Source organism: Chroicocephalus ridibundus, chromosome 1 (assembly GCF_963924245.1).
Source record: "Chroicocephalus ridibundus chromosome 1, bChrRid1.1, whole genome shotgun sequence".
Lineage (NCBI taxonomy): Eukaryota > Metazoa > Chordata > Aves > Charadriiformes > Laridae > Chroicocephalus > Chroicocephalus ridibundus.
The window spans coordinates 3441700-3460372 of record NC_086284.1 but is presented as its reverse complement, the minus strand read 5'-3'; the positions used below and the strand labels follow the sequence as shown (position 1 = coordinate 3460372).

Here is an 18673-nt window from a genome sequence, read left to right as displayed (position 1 = left end):
ATGCGGGGGAGGGAAGCGTTTGGAGCCTGCCCACCTTTTTCATACTTCTTCTTAACGAGCTAGACGAGGAAAATCTATCCCCTTTCTGTTTCTCTCTTTTTTTTTTTGTTTTCTTTGTTGTTTTTTTTTTTCCAGAAAAAGGGAGAGAGAGAGGCTCATACTGAAGCCAAACAGCTGCGCTTCTGAGTGGGAAACTCTGGACTGATCTCATGGCTGGCTTTTTATTTCGTTAATACTTCATTATCTCTGAAAATGAACCTTTTTTGAAGCTCTTCTCCTGACTCTCCTTACTCCTCTTTCACGAGGTGGCTGCTGTGCGAGGGAAGAAATGGCATGAAGTAAATGACTCCCATATAAAGCGATCTGCTTTGCCAAAGTGCCCAGTGAGCAGCACTGTCACTTTAATAATTCCAGGTCAAGGGATTGCTTTCCTCGTTTCCAATCCTCTCTTTTAATACATGGGAGGATCAGAGGGACATTAAAGACCGTAAGGCTGGGTGGCTTGCAGATAATAAAAATGAAAGTGACTGGCCAGTGACTTCTGTTGGGTAAGAGTGTGATATTTGAAGGCTGTTGTCTGGTGAGGAAAAAAGGGACCTTTTCAGTCTGCCGTGTAGTCACCTAATACATAGCTAGCAAAATTCATTCAAGAAGTGAAAGAAGTTTAAAGAGTCACTTTGGATTGTTTTTGTCTTCCTCCTTATTTGGATTATTTGGGAGTTTTTGTCCTGCCAGTAATATATTTTTGAGCATGTACAGGTGGAGTATTATGACAGCTGCCTAGAGACGGACTGTGCCTTAATTGTATTACATAAAATCTTTTAATTTTCAAACTTTGCTGCCAGAAGAGGAGTTATAATAAGGTTTTATATTGCCGAGGAACATTTTATCTTGTATTTTTATAGATTCAAACATATTTTAAAGAAACTGAAAACATCTCTTAAAAAAATCAAAAAGCTTCTTTTTTCCTTTTTTTTTTTTCTTATTTCTGGGAAGCATCGGAAGTCCAATACAAGAAAACAGCAAGTATTGATAGACATGAAGATTGAAGCTGCATTTCCTAACTAACTGAACTGTAAAAGTGTTTTGCAATAGATAGCCAGTTCCTGACCTTACAAGGTGTTCCCGTAGTTCATCGTTAATACCTGTTAAAAAGTGCTTGCAACCAGATTCAGAAGTAGGAAGAAGAATGCCAGTCAAGAAGAAAGGTGGGCTATGAAGCTTCATATCTCATATTGCGTCCTCATTTTATCAGATTGTTGATTTCTAGTATTTACAATTTCAAATTAAAAGTGTTTTAATGGGGGATTGAAATTGTTTTTCTTTTGCGGTGAAAATGGTAGAAAAATCTGGGCACCTACAATAATAATTTTAAAAAGTATTTTTATGCCATGTTTTAAGAGTTGTCATGTCAAATTTGGCCTCAAATAGTTATTTTGTAAAGATCAGCCATCAGATCTTGAACAGACACCAAGAGAAAAGCTTGGCATTTAATTTTGTGAGAAGCCTCTCTTACAAACGCTAGTGAATTTTAAAATCATAGCTTTAGTCAGTTATCTATTCTTGACATGTTTGGCGGATAAACATCAGCCATCAGTAGCAGCATAAATAAATAACAAAGTTTCAAGGCAAATTTTAAATAAAAGTTATGCGAGTTGTGTTTTGAAGGCGATTTGAACGTGGTTTTTTTAAAATGTGGTTTTAACTAACTTTGATTTCCATGCTTGAATAGAATATAAAAGTACTATATTTATGACTGTAGTATGGCAGCATTTAAGAAAAGATGACCAGTCTTACATTTTTGCTCCTTCTCTCCTAAAGTTTGTGATTACAGCAAGTATAGAAGCAGCTTTGGAAAATTTGGTTTCCAGTGTTCAAACAAGAATTGGGGAATATATGAGGGCAAATTCTTACTCTGAGAACACTTGTAGACCTTAGGTTATTTCTGGTTCCTTGCAAATATGACACTGATTTAAAATTTTAGAATATGCTAACAGAAGAAACAGCATGTGAACCTTTTCTGTTTGGCTCATCTGTCCAGATGTCCTGGGTTTGATATATCCCTGGATCTGAAGATACCAAAATGTGGGGGAAAAGGCAAAAAGTGAATGTTACACAACAGAAATGGGGATACGGTCGATGTGACTATGGATTCTTTTCCTTGTGGGAGTAACTCTTCAGTATTACTTATGAGTTAACATTAACTATGTAAATAATGATAAAAACACGCAGATGGCTAGAATTATTTTTGTACGAAAACCAATAAATGGGATTTTGTGATTGCATTTTAACATGACAGTGTAGAAATTACTTTTCAAAACGGAAATATTTTAATAAATCGTATTGTCATTCATGCAATTACTTACAATTACGTGTAGTAAAGATGGGAATGTGTATGGAGGAGTAACATCCCTTAATAATTCATCTTGCTGTGCTCTAAACGTGTCACCGTGATGTACTGGTGAGGCTTTTGTACTCTCCTGTTTACAGAAGGAAAATTAAGACTGTCTTGTCGTACTTTAAGTCTGAATTAGGTGATTTACACTAAGGATGTTTCTCTGCCAGATGTTTAGCTGTAATTCAGTTTGAAAATACCGGCTGCAGGATTTTTTGGGTGAAATGGGCTCCTTTGTGCAGGAAGTTAGATTGGCAATCATAGCGGTCCCTTCTGGCCTTAAAAATCTGTGGATTTCCTGTTTGTTTCAAGACAGTCTGGGTCAGTCTTAATGTACGAGGCTTTAATTTCTTCTTCTGTTTTATGAGGGTATGCATTTTGACAATTTTAAAATATGAACTCAAGAGACCCGAATATCCTCCTTGAAATACTTCAAACTGTCACATCGGTCAGTGTACTGAAGTTGCCAGTGTCAGTGTATTTGAGTATTAAAAGGATATTGTTAAAAATGTATTTAAGCATGTAAATTGCAGGATTAAAAATGTCAGCTAATCAGCAACTTTATTATTATTTTGAATGACTTAATTTCTCTAGATAATGCAATAGACTTTAACTTTCTAAATGTAATTAAAAGCATGCTGGCAACTTGAAACATGCTACCATTTAAAAAAAACCCCTGCTGTTTTCTTTTTTACAAGTAATCCCTGATACTCCTATGAATATTAGGGAGATTGAGGGGATTTTTCAATGTTTGTTTGTTTTTTTTTTCCCCATTTATTGCTTTATGCTTTTGACAGCACTTTATGTCTAACTAGTTTTGTATTTCTGTTGATGATTGATTTTCCCTTTCTAGTCTTCTGTATTTGGGAGTTCATGTCTGCTGTCTTTCCCACCCATGCCATCTTGATACTCTCTTTTAGGCTGTGCAAAAGTATGTGTTTCAATAGCAGCATTAAGGGACAGGATTATCCCGCTCCCTTTCAGCACTTCCTTATGTGTTGCTATTTTGGATTTGATCAAAATATTCTCCTAAAATCAGTATTGAGACAGAGAAACATGTAAACACAAGCTTTAAAATACCCTGATATTTATCACTGGAAGTTGTTACCAAACGCTGCTTTCTTTGGCATTGACCAATTCTGGGTCTTTCTAAAGAACAGTGAATTCATTTTGAGAATTTGCCTTTGAAAGAGCTCTCAGATCCAGTTATGGTCTTCAGATTTCACATAGCTTTGGACAGTTTACCTTCCTGCTTGACACGATGCCTGCCATCTTGTTTTTAAAAGTCTAGGCCTGTTTAGTCAGGAAAAAAATAGTTTACTTAATAGTAAACCCCACGTCATTTAGAGGAAGCATTGGTTCCTTATGGATGTGGAAAAAAAGGCTTGCTCCTAGTTCTGATCATGTCTGTGTCAGTATGTGATTGCCTTTGCCTGATGTGCTGGAGTGAAAGGATTTTTAAGGCTCCACATTCTCAAGAATATTCCCTGAGTTGGCATTCTTGCTGTCAGTCCCAGCAAAAAAACCACCACCACCACCACCACCAAAAAGGCAGGGCTGGAAAGGGAGAAGGGAGTACCCTGCAGGCGTTGAGTGTGCTCCCTTTAGATAAGGGACGAGACATTGCGTGGATTATTGCACTATCGCTGCGCGACTCAACAAATTGGCCGTTCTCTTCGGCTTTTGGCTGCTCACCTTTCCCTTTAGGACACTTAACAATTTTAAAACAAACCAGACATTTGATTTTAGTTACTAAATGATTTGTTGGACAGTGCCATTTAGATATGATATGGGATGAACAAATTTGAGAAGTAAATATATTTATTATTTTTGCTTATTTTTTACTTTCACAAACGAATGAGGGTATGTTTGAATACAACTATTCATAATAAATTTATGGAACTTCTTGAGGAAAGCTTTACTTCAATGTAAAACAGTACTACCATACAGAACAAATGAAGTCCACTTTTGGGGTGTTTTCAGATGTCTTCTCTCCCATCCTCCCTGAGTTACTTAGCCGAGTTGATTTCTGTTGACTGTAAGGGGCTATATTTAGGTCTGTAATTGCATATATTTTGGATTCATCTATGGAATAGTTAAGAGCATGAAATGTTACTGTAATTCATTCCTGTCTTTCACAGTGACGGAAAGAACTAATTAGATACGTACTCCTCTGTGATGGAGACCAGATTCCAGTTTTGGAACCCTGACTGTGATTCAGATGGAGATGGCAGGAACCCCCACCTCTAGATGCCTGGCTGCACGTGTGCCTCTAGACTAACCCTGTCATTGTCTTTACACAGCTAGCTATGTCTAGGCAGTGAGAGGTACTTGAAGATTGGGATTTGTACTGCCCTCATCCCGCTTTCCATCTCTGAGAGCGAGAGGAATTCTATTTTTAGCCAGGTGAAACCTGTGGGCTGCTATTAATACCATCTCGACTGGCTCCACCTTGTAGCCAGTCTGTAAAGGCACGCCGATTCTGTTTGTCGTGGAATAACTTTTTTCTCCATGCCTTTTATATAAAGAAATGCTTTCAAGGACGTGTTTTATTAAGCACATCAATGTCAAGAATTAGAAAGCCTCAATCTGATCCCCCGTGGACTGCTTCTGTGCCATTCAGAAGAATCTGACAGGCACGCTTTATGAATTGCTAGGTTTTGTAGTGGTAATGATAACTTTATGTGGCTGGTCTGTTGAAAGGAAGGGGTCTAAAAACAACTCAGCAGGAACTTCTAAAGCAAAGTTCATAAAGGACCAGACAAAGCTAGTTCCCATTAATGCATTGGAGTTCTTCATGCCCTACATCTCTTTAAAACTGTCAATTTCTTTTTAGATAACAACATTTAAATTTAGGATCATAACTTCTTGTGCTCAAAAATCTCTGTGAATGTAGTCGGAGGCTCCTTACGGCTTACAGCAGGAAATCCAGCACGTATTGGAGATTTTTATTTCCCTTTTACTTCTCATAAGTCATTGGTGTTACAGGCTTTTTGTCTTTTCAGTTACTGAACAAGTACATGGCTAAAAGGCCTCATTTTTCACTCCAAGTTCTGGTCAACTTCCACTCAGTTTTTACAGTGAATTGAACGGGAGCAGCGCAAAGTTGTAGGTTGTGCTTACAGACTGTGGAAAGAACAATTTTAGTTTTCCAAGAGTTAAACAAGTGGCAGAAAACGGCTATCTAAACGTTGCCAACTTTTACCATAACGCTTTGATTTAAAGGTGTAGCTGCTTTTATGGCAGGAATCCTTTTTTTTTTTTCCAGCCAGACATTGTTTACTCCCTGAGAAACAGTGAGATATTTTGCACACAAAAGGACTATAGGAGCAGGCATTACACAGAACAAGCCTTTGTTACAGAAATGCAGGCTGCAAAGCTAAGTGGGCTCTGGACTGGGAATAGTGACATTTCTAGTCTTTTTCCAGCTCTACCATTGTTCTGGTCTTTGCCAGCTGTTTGATGTGGATCCATCCCATTGGAGTTGCCTCACCGACGTAGGGTGCCCAGCTTGGTGTCCTGGAGGGCTGCTTTGGTCAGCAGAGAGAGATCCACCTTCAAAGGCCATCTTAACCTGAGATCTGAATTGTCTTTTTGACAATTGTCATCTTCTCTCTCCCCACGGACCGTGGAGGGAACGTAGGGCAACCACGCTAACTCACTCCACGCAGTTAGACGATGTCTCAGACTCTCATATAAATTTTAGTGGAAAAAACATCTCCTTACCTGAGATATTTATGAAAGCTGACGTCGTGTGTTCTGTGAATGCTATAAATTAACACTATTCATTCTTTTTGTGGGGGAAAAAAAGTGTTATAAAATTATTGTACTGTTAGTCACTAGAACTGCAGGCAACCATAGTGTTGATACAGACACAAGAGGCAGCTGTGCATCCTCTCCTCCGTTCCTGTTAAATGCATATTGCACTCAGGAGAAGTAATGGTGTCTTGCATTCTAAGCATATTTTTCCCTTCTCGTCCTCTCTTCTTTCCTTCTGGATTTGTTCCAGATGGCCGTGTTAGATGTCAGAGGGTGACCACAGAGAAAAATCTGAATTTGTAACTAGTGGCCACGTGTTATAAAAGATGATTTTGCAGTCTCCACTTCAGCAAATGAGAAAAATCTCCCTCACTCAGATTTCCTTATTTTGGTCAGATCATACCAGATTCTTGCTTCTTACAAGTATTTAAGGTCTGTTTCACAATGATATTTTCTTGTATTAACTGCAGATTAAAACAGTGCCAAACAACATGTTCATAAAAGTAAAGATCATGTTTTCTCTTGCCATATTCATCCCAGAAAAAAGCTGCCTTGCCCCGATGGGTGGTGAGAGTGGTAACCAGCGTCCAAAATCTTTGTAGAAACCATTTGCTTGTTAATGGCTGTGGTCTAGAGGAGCCTTTCGTGGCATTAAACTCTCTTCCCCAGAACAAGTCAATGCAAATGTCCTTAAGTCTGTCTTCACTTTTGGGATGAAGAGGTCAGTGCTTCCTTCAAAACACGTTTATTGGGGAATTGAGTCATGTAGAGTTTCCTGGAAAGAGCAAATCTGGACAATTTATGGGTTTGCAAACAGAAACCAATATTTTATGTTTTACAGTGCTCTTCTCTCCCCTGGCTGTAGGGCGTAGATCACGTTATGCTGTAGTGGAATAATTCAAGTCACCTTCCAGTTCAGGCCGAGGTGTTGTGCGCTGCAGTAATACCGCCTGGCAGATGGGTGCCGGCTGAGCTGTGCTTTTAACAAAAAAAACCAAACCACCCCAAAACACCACTAACAAACCCCAAACCAAACTTTGCAGATCTACAGATTCAATTGTTTAATGTCCAAAGCATAGAATTAATTTTCTGTTGTTGCCTGGAGGCATGTGTCTGGTTTATCAACTCGGAGACCAGTCTAATACAAAGGTTCTTAAATGAAAAGTGCCAAAGTGAATGTGAGAAAATGTAAGACCATAACGCGTATCTTGGTAATAAATAAAGGCGATTTAATCTCATTCCATTTTATTTTTTTGCATCCCTAGAAAGATGCCAGTTACTGAGTTAGATCTGAATTTTCTTAATTCCATGGGTTTTTTTCTTTCATGTGAAATAATACTTCTGTATTTGGCAGTTATTTATTCCAGAACAGGCATCTTTTTGTTAGCTTTCTGTCTCATTCCAGTTTTCACATTTAGGATAATTTTGACGTTGAATGTTCTCGTAAAGAAAAAAACCCATCACAGCAGATGTAATAAGTGTATGACTTCTGCCTTTTACTCTTGTAACTCTACATCAAGTTCCACTAGTTTTGTGTATTCCATACAATTAGATTGTAAGCTCTTCAAAGCAGGGCTCTTTAATGATTTTACACTGTTAAGACGTCAATTTGCATTTATTCTGCTGCATAAATAAGAGGTTTTCATTTGGTGCTACATCATTTTGGCAGTTTGTGGCTTCATTTTTCGTTCTATCCTCATATTTGCATTGTTGATTTAATTTTAGTGTTTTAACACCTAGATTTTAATGTTGTGACACGTGAAAGGCAGAAACAAGAAGTTCAGGTGAAGCTACTTACGTTTGCAGGGTTTCTGTAGTTTTAGAAGGAGTCCAGGGCCGCAGAATCGTCTCGCTCTGGCCTCTGAGACATGAACGTTCTATGCAGCCAGGTCAAGAAATTTGAGAAAGAATCGCTAACGCCCTGGCCCCACATTACCTTTGATGTGGCTGGGGAAAAAAGAGCTCATTGGAAAAAAAAGAATGGCCCCGATGGGATGAGCAGCTGGTATCAGCAGTTGCTAAAAGCCCTTCTGTGGTCCCTGAAGAGAAGTGGTGGGAAGAATCCAGGTCCCAGAGCGAGCCGTTGAAAATGAAGAAGTAAATAGACTCTTCCTTATTATGGTAAAGAGCGACACGTAAAATTATCATATTATACACCAAATACTAAGTATTTTTTCAAGATTTAATTGTAGTTGACAGGAAGGGGCGAGTAGAGGAGGGATGGATATCTGTGGGATTCCAGGGGTCAGATATTCCCACCTGGGGCACCGAAGCAGGAATGCAGCTTGGATTCCGAGACGCTTTCTGATGAGCAAAAATGCTGGAGAAAAGTTTGTGATTTTATGCTGAGGCAGTCACTAACTGATCTTTGTGTAGTTATCCTATTCCTTGGGTAAGTACAGTTAATCAAGTTTAAAGGAATATATTTTAAAAATATGTAAAGGCAGCAGTTTAACAGAATGGGTGTATGGTTACATGTTGTAAAATCAAGTGTGAAGATACTTAGACAACAACCTTACATTGCAGCTAATCATCGTTGATAATTGAGTTTTTTCTTAAGGAGCCATTTTTCCTTATAGTAAATTAGAAAAAACGTCTGATTCTGAACAAACAAGCTAAAAAAGAACCCAAGAACTCTGTTATTGTCATCGCTTCTGTGGTCATTTGTGTGTGTGCATCGTGTTCCATAAAGCTGATGCTACTTCTGTCCAGCTTCATCCACCGGTCTGTGTTCTGTGGCGTTGCTGTTGGAGTTTAGAGATTGTGCTTTAAGATAAATTTAATTCCAGAAAAGAGAATAAGAGGCTTTGGAAATGTGAACCGTGGACAAAAGTTGCAAGGGCTGGAACTGTTTAGCCTGGGCAAAAGGAGACCGAGCAGGGGAGGGACATGCCAAGTCACACAAAGTAGAAGAGGCTGTAAAGGGAATAATGGTGGTTTGCTTTCCGCATCGACATCTGGAGGACAAGAAGTAGTTGTCCTGATTGATAACAAAAGAGATGGAAATTATATAGTAGAAGAATAACACTAGGACCTTCAAGCACTGAAATCAGATGGTGAGGGATCGTGCGGATTTTGTCGGAGGTTCCCAGTGCAGTCAGACAGGGATGCATGTAGGTCCGGGTCCTTCTGCGCAGCAGGGAGGCAAACTGGAAACCTAATAGGGCTCCTCCAGGCTCTGTCTGTAATTTGTGTTTCTTGGAGGATTCAGCTGACGGATCACAGCGTAACTCATGCCCTTCAAAGCAACCTGGCTCACAGGGCATTTAGCCCTCGTCGTTGCATCATCTGCACAAATCAATATTCTGTAACCGGAGTCTGCTGGGCAGCTTCTGCCCTTTGCTTGCTGCCTTTTGCGCCGGCTCCTTGTGCCACTGCGTGTTAACAGCGTTCAGTGCAGAGCTGCCCGTCCCCCTGACTCTAGTCCAATTTCCCTCGGCATTCGGATGCCTGGTTTCCCCGGAATATTCCTGAGTATATAATATTGCCTTGCTCTGTGGAATTTGCTGTTGTGCATGCATAGCGGTTCTTCTCACAGAATATCTGGCCCATTTCTTGTCTGCTAAGAGTGTCAAGGTCTAGAATAACGTCGCTTCACAACTAAACCCTTCTAAATTTGTGTTTTGCAGTCTGTGCAGAGAATTCACCAAGGCTACGGTTAATTTAGGGAGGTTGCACTTCTTTTTACACTTAACGGAGAGCGAGGGCAACTCAGAATGCGGCCTTAAATTTAAATATCATTCCTTGAGAGAGTCCCTCCACTGGCCCAAGATTAATCTTCCCAGACCACGTGTCAGTCTCCTCTCTGTGCTGATCTGGTTCCTAAAAGCTGAAACCCCAGAAATAAGCCTGCCTGGTGATCCCCCTTTCCCATCCACTTGTTTTCCCTAGCAGGACAGAAGATGGGTTTAGGTGTCATGCATACCCTCAGGAGCTGTTATTTTTAACCCTTTTGCTTGTTTGTTGTGATAGTATTTGGTCACCTACTGGGTGATAGTGTTGGTCACCTACCTAATGCCGTGGGGTCCCACAGGGTTGCGTAACCCATGTGTTGCCTTTTCCTGATAGTTCAGCGAAGTCCTACTGAGGAGATGCTGAGAGCTTTCTGCTTTGTACAGGGCCACATACTCCCCGTCTGCTCTCCCTCTGTGCAATCCGCTAGATTAATTTGCGTCTCATATTGCTGTTTATATGTAACTATTTTATGATTGTCATTTGTCTGATAGTTCTCAAGGCTTTTGAAGCATCGGAGCCTACAGCTTGTGTTTTTCTCAACCTTCTTAGTGTGCTGTTTTTTGTATTTCTTTCTAAAATTTAACTGGCTTACACCTCCTCTGCATGTACAGAGCGTTGCGTATTAACACGATCTACTCCTTTGTGTTTGCTGTTGTCTGTGAAGATTAAGAAAGGTAAATGAGTTACTGATGGTTTCGGCTTGGATCAGGCTGCCTGGCAATTTATTGTAGTCTACTGCGTCCCCTCCCCTTGATCTGTAACAACTCATTTTAATTTTTTGAACTTTCCAAAGCAGAGGATTGAATCAAGAGATCTTAAAATAATTGAGGCAGGGAACAGTGTTTGCTCAGACCTCTGCCTCTTTTGGCAGCCGTCATCTAAACGAAGGTGTGAACTCTCCAAAAGTGAAAGTAGTTTTGGAGATCCTTTTCTTCGCAAGTCACCAAAAGTTCACTGAGAAAACTTCTTGCTCTCTTTCCCGGTGCTCTGATTGCATTTCTCACTTCTATTTTGGCTGCCGCGCTTTTCCTCCCCCATTCTTTATGCCTTTTCCAGCTTCAGTGCCCTACATTTCCCCAGTTCTGGTTCTCCAGAAGCTGAAGAGGGTCTCCTGAAATGTGTTGGTGTGTTTTTCTTTAAAAAGACACCGATGCCATAGGCTTTGCAAGTCAGAAAATAATGAAAAACCCTCTTGGGAAAGGGAGCAGATACAATTAGAAAAAGAAAAAAAAGATAAATTGAAATTAAAAAAATCTTAACCTTATCAACTCAGTAAGGGTTAGATCTTAACTTACGTTAAATATCTGTCACTAATGAAACAATAATATTTTTCATTTCTTTTAAGTCAACATTTTTCCATACTGTTGCACCCCAAAAGTCTTTTCATTCACAAACTCTGATGCCAATGGGAGGAAAGAAATGCAAATATGGTGCTAAACGCCCCGATAGACTGTTCTGGGCTTGGTGTTCTCTGAGAGGCAGCAGCTGCTGATGCTGCCTTGTGCTGGTGCAGGGCACCGTGACCCAGCTGACTCTGATGTCCTGCATGCGCCAGGCAGAAGTTTAGAATCACACAATGGTTTGGGTTGGAAGGGACCTTTAAAGGCCACCTGGTCCAACCCCCATGCAGTGGGCAGGGACATCTCCAACTAGACCAGGTTGCTCAGAGCTCCCTTCAGCCTGACCTGGAATATTTCCAGGGATGCGGCATCTACCACCTTTCTGGGTAATCTGGGCCAGTGTTTCACCACCTTTAGCAACCCACCCATAAAAAATTTCTTCCTTATGTCTAGTCTAAACGTACCCTCTTTTAGTTTGAAGCCATTACCCCTTGCCCTGTCGCAACAGGCACTAGGAGAAAGTCTGTCCCCATCTTTCTTATGAGCCCCCTTTAGGTGCTGGAAGGCCGCTATAAGGTGTCCCTGGAGCCTTCTCTTCTCCAGGCTGAACAACCCCAACTCTCTTAGCCTGTCCTCACAGCAGAGGGGCTCCAGCCCTCTGGTCATCTTTGTGGCCTCTTCTGGACCCGCTCCAACAGGTCCATGTCCTTCTTGTGCTGTGGGCGCCAGAGCTGAAGTTTCCAGCTCCTGATGAGTTTGGAATCATATTTGCTTTTTTTCCCCTCCATCTTCTGAGCTACTTTGCTTTGTAGCAGGAGTTGGGTGACAGGATCATACCCCTGTGGAAGGCAGCAGCAGCTCTCAGCAGACTTGCAGGTGTTCAAAGCATAGCAACTTGTCCACAAAACCATTGTTTGGTCCTGTATTGTATATGGGTCCATAGAGAGTTCAGCCTATGTGGCTTTACTGTGGCCAGAAGGAGCTCTAAGGCCTTGAAAGCAGGTACGTAACAGCATCTGCCTGAATTATGTGGTGCTTCCATCATCGGTTTCTTTGTTTTGAGTCATCATCATTCAACATACCCTGGTTTGAGGAGTTTTGAAAATGGATCTTCTTGGAGACTGGTTTTGAATCAGTTTTATCTTTCTTGTATAGTTTCAATTAATCCTGTTAGTCAAATATTTTCCAATTTAATTATTGAAATTCATATATACTTATAAATTATCTTCAGATCTAATATATTTAGTTCATCTAAAGGATAAATGGTTTGTATAACATCTGGGAGATATGTAGGAAAACTGCTTCCTGTATCCTGTACCTGGTCCCAGAGACGTCATGTTGTGTGAACGGCCACGTGCGGGCACGGTTGTGTCATTTTCTGTCCCATACGAAGGCACGGTTCGTATCAAAGGCTTTTTAATCAACACAACTGTCTCCACACCAGCAGAGCTGCAGCGCTTCAACTCCGCCGCTACTGTACTTCAAGTGCTGCAGTAGTTATAGTTAGATGAACTCAAAGGGTGTGTAAGTGAAGTCCAATCCTGCTGCCTTCAAGCAAGTGAAACTCCCAGAGGTGTTCATATTTTCTTAAGTAAACAGTTGAGCGTTGGGTCTGCAGAGTCAAACTAATGTACAGGTATTTCAGGTACACCGTGGAGCTTGTTCCTCTGTAGTGCTGCAGCTGTGTAGTTGTTTAGACCAGTGTAAAGTGTTCTTAAAATAATGACATTTTGATTTCAGAGCATTGACATGCTTTTCTTTACTCACTCGGCAGTTGTACGGGTGTCCTCACAAGCGCCGTGCACCTGCGCCATGGAAGCACGTCACTCAGTTTTTGTATACGTAACTCCGTAAGATTTCCAACCACCTAAACACATTCATGTAATCAGAAGCAGAGCGCCGTTCTCACTGCAAAAAACTGAAGCTCATTTGTTCTGTGTCCCCTTGCCTATGTGGAGTTTCAGTGATTTGAAAATGTTCTTGCAAAAAAATGAGAGCGTGGCAAAGACTCGGAAATAAACCAGGAGAGGAAGGGAATCCTTCTGCTTTAAGGTACTGGTTAGTATTGCAAGTGGCATCCAGATCTTCCATATGGACCCTGAGAAGTAGCTAAGGTAGAAATGATTTTAACATCATTTTATCGAAGTAGATGATAAATTAATTGCAGAAGTTCCTTCCTTGCTTTTAAATATGTCTAATTACGACCTTTAGTCTTTCATATGTTTAGCTTACACTTTAAGAGTGATGCTTTAAGAAGCAATTTTCTGTTTGTTGGAAGTTCATGTCTCCTGGTATATACAAGACACATTACTTTGTACCTGCCTGTACGTATGGTTTTATTTCTTGTTGGCAGTATCCCTGGGACACTTTTTCTCTGGAAGCTGTACTGAAGTTACGTTTCCTTCAAATGTAACTTGAGTTGTATTAACAACACTTTTTCTATATAATTTTTTTTTATTTCATCAGATGTATAAGCATTGACCCAAGAGATTCTGGCTCTATACTATAACTGTCTATTTACAGAGCTGTAAAAATCTACATTACATAAAAATGTGTCTATAAAGTGTGGGGACTATAAAGTGTGGATTATTTGCTAATGATCCCATTCAGAATAATAACTCCAAGGAAAGGATTTGCCTTTTCTTAATTCTTGTATAAATCAGTACATTATATTAAGCAGAGGCTCATTCTGTAGAAGAAAAATAATATCTTGTGTGATAAAACTTTAGATTATTTGAGGGAGGAAACAGTTTTCCAAAGACATACAATAAGCAAAGTTACCGATCTACAGTTTTCTTTCCATATCACGTATCTTCCATTTGTTGTATTGTAGCAATTGCTGACTTCCTGATCAGTAGCATAAACCACAAACATTCCTGAACTAGTTAAAAAATTATGGAGTGATAAAGTGACAAAATCTACAGAACTGTTAGTTAGCTTGGGTTAATTGATAATCCCTGTAGGTGCATAAACTCTCTTTTATCCTTAAAGAATTTTTTGGTTATTATTGTATTAAGATGTTTGAGTATGATTTATTTTAACAAAAGAGTAATGCAGGTATTGTCTAGAATAGAGGTGAGTTTTTGTAGGACTATCTTCTGAATGGTTCTTGTCAAAGTCATCTTTCAAAGCCAGTAGGATCAGTCATATTAGTCAGAGCTTGTGTAATCAGGCTCTGTGTAATATTATGTTTGGTTTAATTTAATGTTATGTGCTAATTTAAAACATAGCGTCATAATATGCAAAGAAAAGGTGGGCGACTTGTTCTGGATATCGTATCCAAGCACATTCAAGAGCAGGAAGTTATTGGAAGTGGTCAACATGGATTTACCAAGGGTAAATCATGCTTGACCAATCTCGTAGCCTTCTATGATGTTATAACTGCTTGGCTAGAGGAGAGTGGAGCAGCAGATGTCATCTACCTTGACTTCAGCGAGGCTTTTGACACTGTCTCTCATAACATCCTCCTTAGGAAGCTGAGGAAGTGTGGACTAGACAAGGGGACAGTGAGGTGGCTCGAGAGCTGGCTGTGTGACAGGACTCAGAGGGTTGTGATTAATGGAGCAGGGTTGAGTTGGAGGTCTGTAACCAGTGGTGTCCCCCAGGGGTCAATATTTGGACCAGTATTGTTTAACATATTATTCATCAACGACCTGGATGAGGGGACAGAGTGTCTGCTCAGTAAGTTCGCTGATGATACCAAACTGGGAGGGGTGGCCGACACCCCAGAGGGCCGTGCTGCCATCCAGTGTGACCTAGACAGGCTGGGGAGCCGGGCAGAGAAGAACCTAATGAGGTTCAACAAGGACAAGCGTAGGGTCCTGCACCCGGGAAGGAAGAATGTCAGGCACCAGTATAGGTTAGGGGTGGACCTGCTGGAAAGCAGCTCTGAAGAAAAGGATCTGGGGGTCTCGGTGGACAGTAAATTATCCATGAGCCAGCAATGTGCCCTTGTCGCCAAGAAGGCCAACGGAATTCTGGGCAGCATAGGGAAGAGTGTGGGCAGCAGGTCAAGGGAGGTCATTCTCCCCCTCTGCTCTGCACTGGTGAGGCCACAACTAGAGTACTGTGTCCAGCTCTGGGCTCCCCAGTTCAAGAGGGACAGGGAACTGCTGGAGAGATTCCAGCATAGGGCAACTAAGATGATTGAGGGACTGGAGCATCTCCCTCATGAGGAAAGGCTGAGAGAGCTGGGACTCTTTAGCCTGGAGAAGAGAAGGCTGAGGGGAGACCTTATTATGGCATGCGAGTATCTAAAGGGTGGGTTGAAGGAGGATGGTGCCAGACTCTTTTCATTGGTTCCCAGTAACAGGACAAGGGGTAACGGGCACAAGCTAGAACATAGGAAGTTCAGATCAAATATGAGGAAAAACTTCTTTACGGTGAGGGTGACAGAGCACTGGAACAGGCTGCCCAGGGAGGGTGCGGAGTCCCCTTCTCTGGAGATTTTCAGGACCCGCCTGGATGCAGCCCTGAGTGACGTGCTCTGGGCAATCCTGCTTTAGCGGGGGAGTTGGACTAGATGATCTCTAGAGCTCCCTTCCAACTCTGAAAAATGACGTGAAATTCCATGAAAAAACTAGAGCTACGTCCAGCAGACTCCATGAGGCTCAGCAGATATTGACTTTTCAGTGGTCTTTTGTTAGCAGACAAAGAACCTACTCGGGATCAAGACGGAGGCCCACAACTTGGGATATTAAATTGTGTGTTCAGTGGATTTGTGCTCTTGCTTGAATTTGGTTTTGGTATCAGCACTGCAGAATAGTGGTACCGTACAACAAAGATTTTTAGGTTGTATTTATGATACACTCCAACGGGAAGGTACAGGACTTATTTTGTCTGCTAAAAATTAACCGTGTTCTCCATTGGATATTGTAATGCCATATGTAGAGTGATCCAGTCCTTCATGAAAACCACTAGTCTGCTGCTCTTCTTGATGAGAAGAATGTGTGGGAATTCAGCTTCAGAAACTTTGGTTTAATTTGGGCGGCAGGGAATATGGTTCTTATTTGACTATTGTGCTGCAGTCCAGGCAGTCAGTTCTTGCAGCTGAATATTATTTAAACTTTGTAGCTGTCAGACAGCCCAAACAGGCAAGTACTGGGTGTCCTCATCTGCTTTGGATATAACTGGGAGCTGAAGATGATTATTATCTTGGAGAGGGTACTTAGTATTCTTCGGACATGCCATATTATGGTATTATTTCATATTTCTGTTTGATCGTGGTGCAGAGGTATGAATGTTGTGCGGTGGTGCTGAACAGGATTATGCCCCATCGCGCTAAGTCCTGTTCAAATCCATATGAAGATCTGGTCCCCAGTAATTTATATCCAGTAAAGTTTGTCAAAAAGGCTGAAAGTTGCTTTTTTTGAAAGCCTAATCTAGTGCCAAAATGACCGGAGATTGGAATAGTCTCTGTAAACCCCTTGGCTTTTCAGGAGTGCTCCAGTAGCAGTGGTTACACGCACCCTTGCCAACATGCTAAAATACTCTTGGTCACGATAGGTTTCCAGTTGATACCAGAACATCAGTGGTGGCTTTCAGCAAACGTAGGGCAGCCTGGGGTTGACTGGATCTCCCAGCGCATGCAACCCACCACAGGTTCTTTGGAAAACCAGATAACACTGCTAACCAAGTGCAATTGTGCGGGAAAAAGCTGCGGCTCCCTGCAGGAGCTTAGGGAGGGAGTAAAAATTAGTGTATCCTATTAAAGTTAGAGAGGAAAATCAGGCAGGAAGATAATTACTTGATCTGGGATTTAGCCAGGGTTTAGGTTTAACACTAGAACTGTGCTCTGTTGCTGATTGTTCAGTTTGTAGAGTTTACGGCTTGCTTTGGGGTCAACCAAGAGTAGGCTTTTTTCATCTTGATGAATTGAAAAATAGTAATTTAAGTGAAAATAAAACTCTGCTTGTACCCCCAAAGGATGCTACTTTTCTGTAGCTGTTTTTTAAAATAAGAACCATGCACTTTAGGGCAGGAGTGATTAATGGAGGGGATGTCAGCATACTTCACCAAGTGACTAGGAAAAAAGGAGTGGTAGGGTGTCTCTTGTGTGGAGCCCAAAGGGTGGCAGGCATTCAAATCCCATTTTCCCGATTTCTCAGATAGTCCGCTTCTGAAAAGTGTCCTCAATACTGGATACTTTGCAGTGGTTTTCCACCACTCTCTGCTTTATACGATTATAAGTAATCATATGTTCATTGCATGTGCCTGTCTGTACTGGGGGGAAGGTAAATGCCTGATTCCAACCCATGATTTAAGTTATTAACTAATTATTTTGTAGAGCCAGAACTCTCAGTATACAGATGAAAGCACAGGCTTCACAGGTGGGTCGGAGATGCTTATGAGGTCAGTGAAAGGTATGATGTGATTGGGGTTTTCAAGGCAAAAGAAGCTAAACTCACACATAGAATTAGTTCTGTATTCCCAGCCGTTTGTGGGAATATCCCAACCATATCCCACTTGGACCCAGAGATTTGTTTTGAGGCTGTGCTTTTGATTTGGGTGGTGTGTGGTGGGAGCCCAGCCCAGGTGGTGTGACCTGGCCTTTAAGAGAGCCGATCTCTCGCTCCGTAGGTTGTAAGTGGGTCCAAAGGGCACTCCTGGCTTTAGGTGGAAACAAGGCATTTGCCTAACCCTTACCTGCCCCGGGGACAGCTCGCAGGGAAAGAAAGGGTTTCCTCTTGGAGAACGTCTCAAGGTATGATGGCAGCAGAGAACCGCGAGCTCCTTCATCATGTGAATGTCTACACTGCTATAAAATGCTCCCTAATCTTCATATATATGTCATATGTGCATATATTTCTATGTATGTGTGTGCATATATATATACACACATTTAAATGCCATTCCTGTTTATTCATTATGTTTTTCTTTTCTCTGATAAAATGCTCGTGACCAGACAGAATTTCTGTGAGGAGAAAGAAAAGAAATTGCATCTTCTTAAACATTAATTATTGATTAAATATTTCTCCTTTTTAATTTGAGAATGTTATCGACTTAGAGAATACAAATTGTGTCTCTGCCCCTACTGTGAACTCCTTTAATTGTCATACCACAAGGCCCATGCTAGAGGGATCGTGTTCAAGATCCTTGGATGTACAAAGATGATCAATTTTTATCTAGTGAAAAAGAAGTTCTCTTTCCTTTATCTAGAAAAAAGAATGATAAAAGCAGTCTGTTTAGCCTTTCCAAGCCTTTTTACAATACTTCGTTGAGTTTAGTCTAACTAAGAAGTCTGAACCTCTCCTGGTAATGAAGCTTGCATTGAACTCTACTGTAAGGGATTTAGATTGAGCACTTGTTTTACTGTCATTATTAATTTGTGCTTTTCTTACTGTTTGGTAATCTTATTGCAAACTTGGTGGCAATGTAGTTGCAAACGTGTGTGCAGGTATCTCAGTGTCATATATATGTGTGTGGGCATTTCTGTGAGCTCGGA

General features: G+C 41.0%; 1 protein-coding gene across 10 annotated transcripts in view; it reads left to right on the top strand.

The window, feature by feature from the left end:
• Positions 1-18673, top strand: part of DLG2 (discs large MAGUK scaffold protein 2) — a 1060606-nt gene that overhangs the window by 705 nt on the left and 1041228 nt on the right. For all 10 annotated transcript variants that reach the window (XM_063325909.1, XM_063325871.1, XM_063325941.1 and 7 more), the window contains exon 2: positions 136-1208. In XM_063325909.1, the coding sequence (XP_063181979.1) occupies positions 1190-1208 (19 nt within the window). In that variant the 5' untranslated portion in view covers positions 136-1189. The remainder of the gene's footprint in view (positions 1-135; positions 1209-18673) is intronic.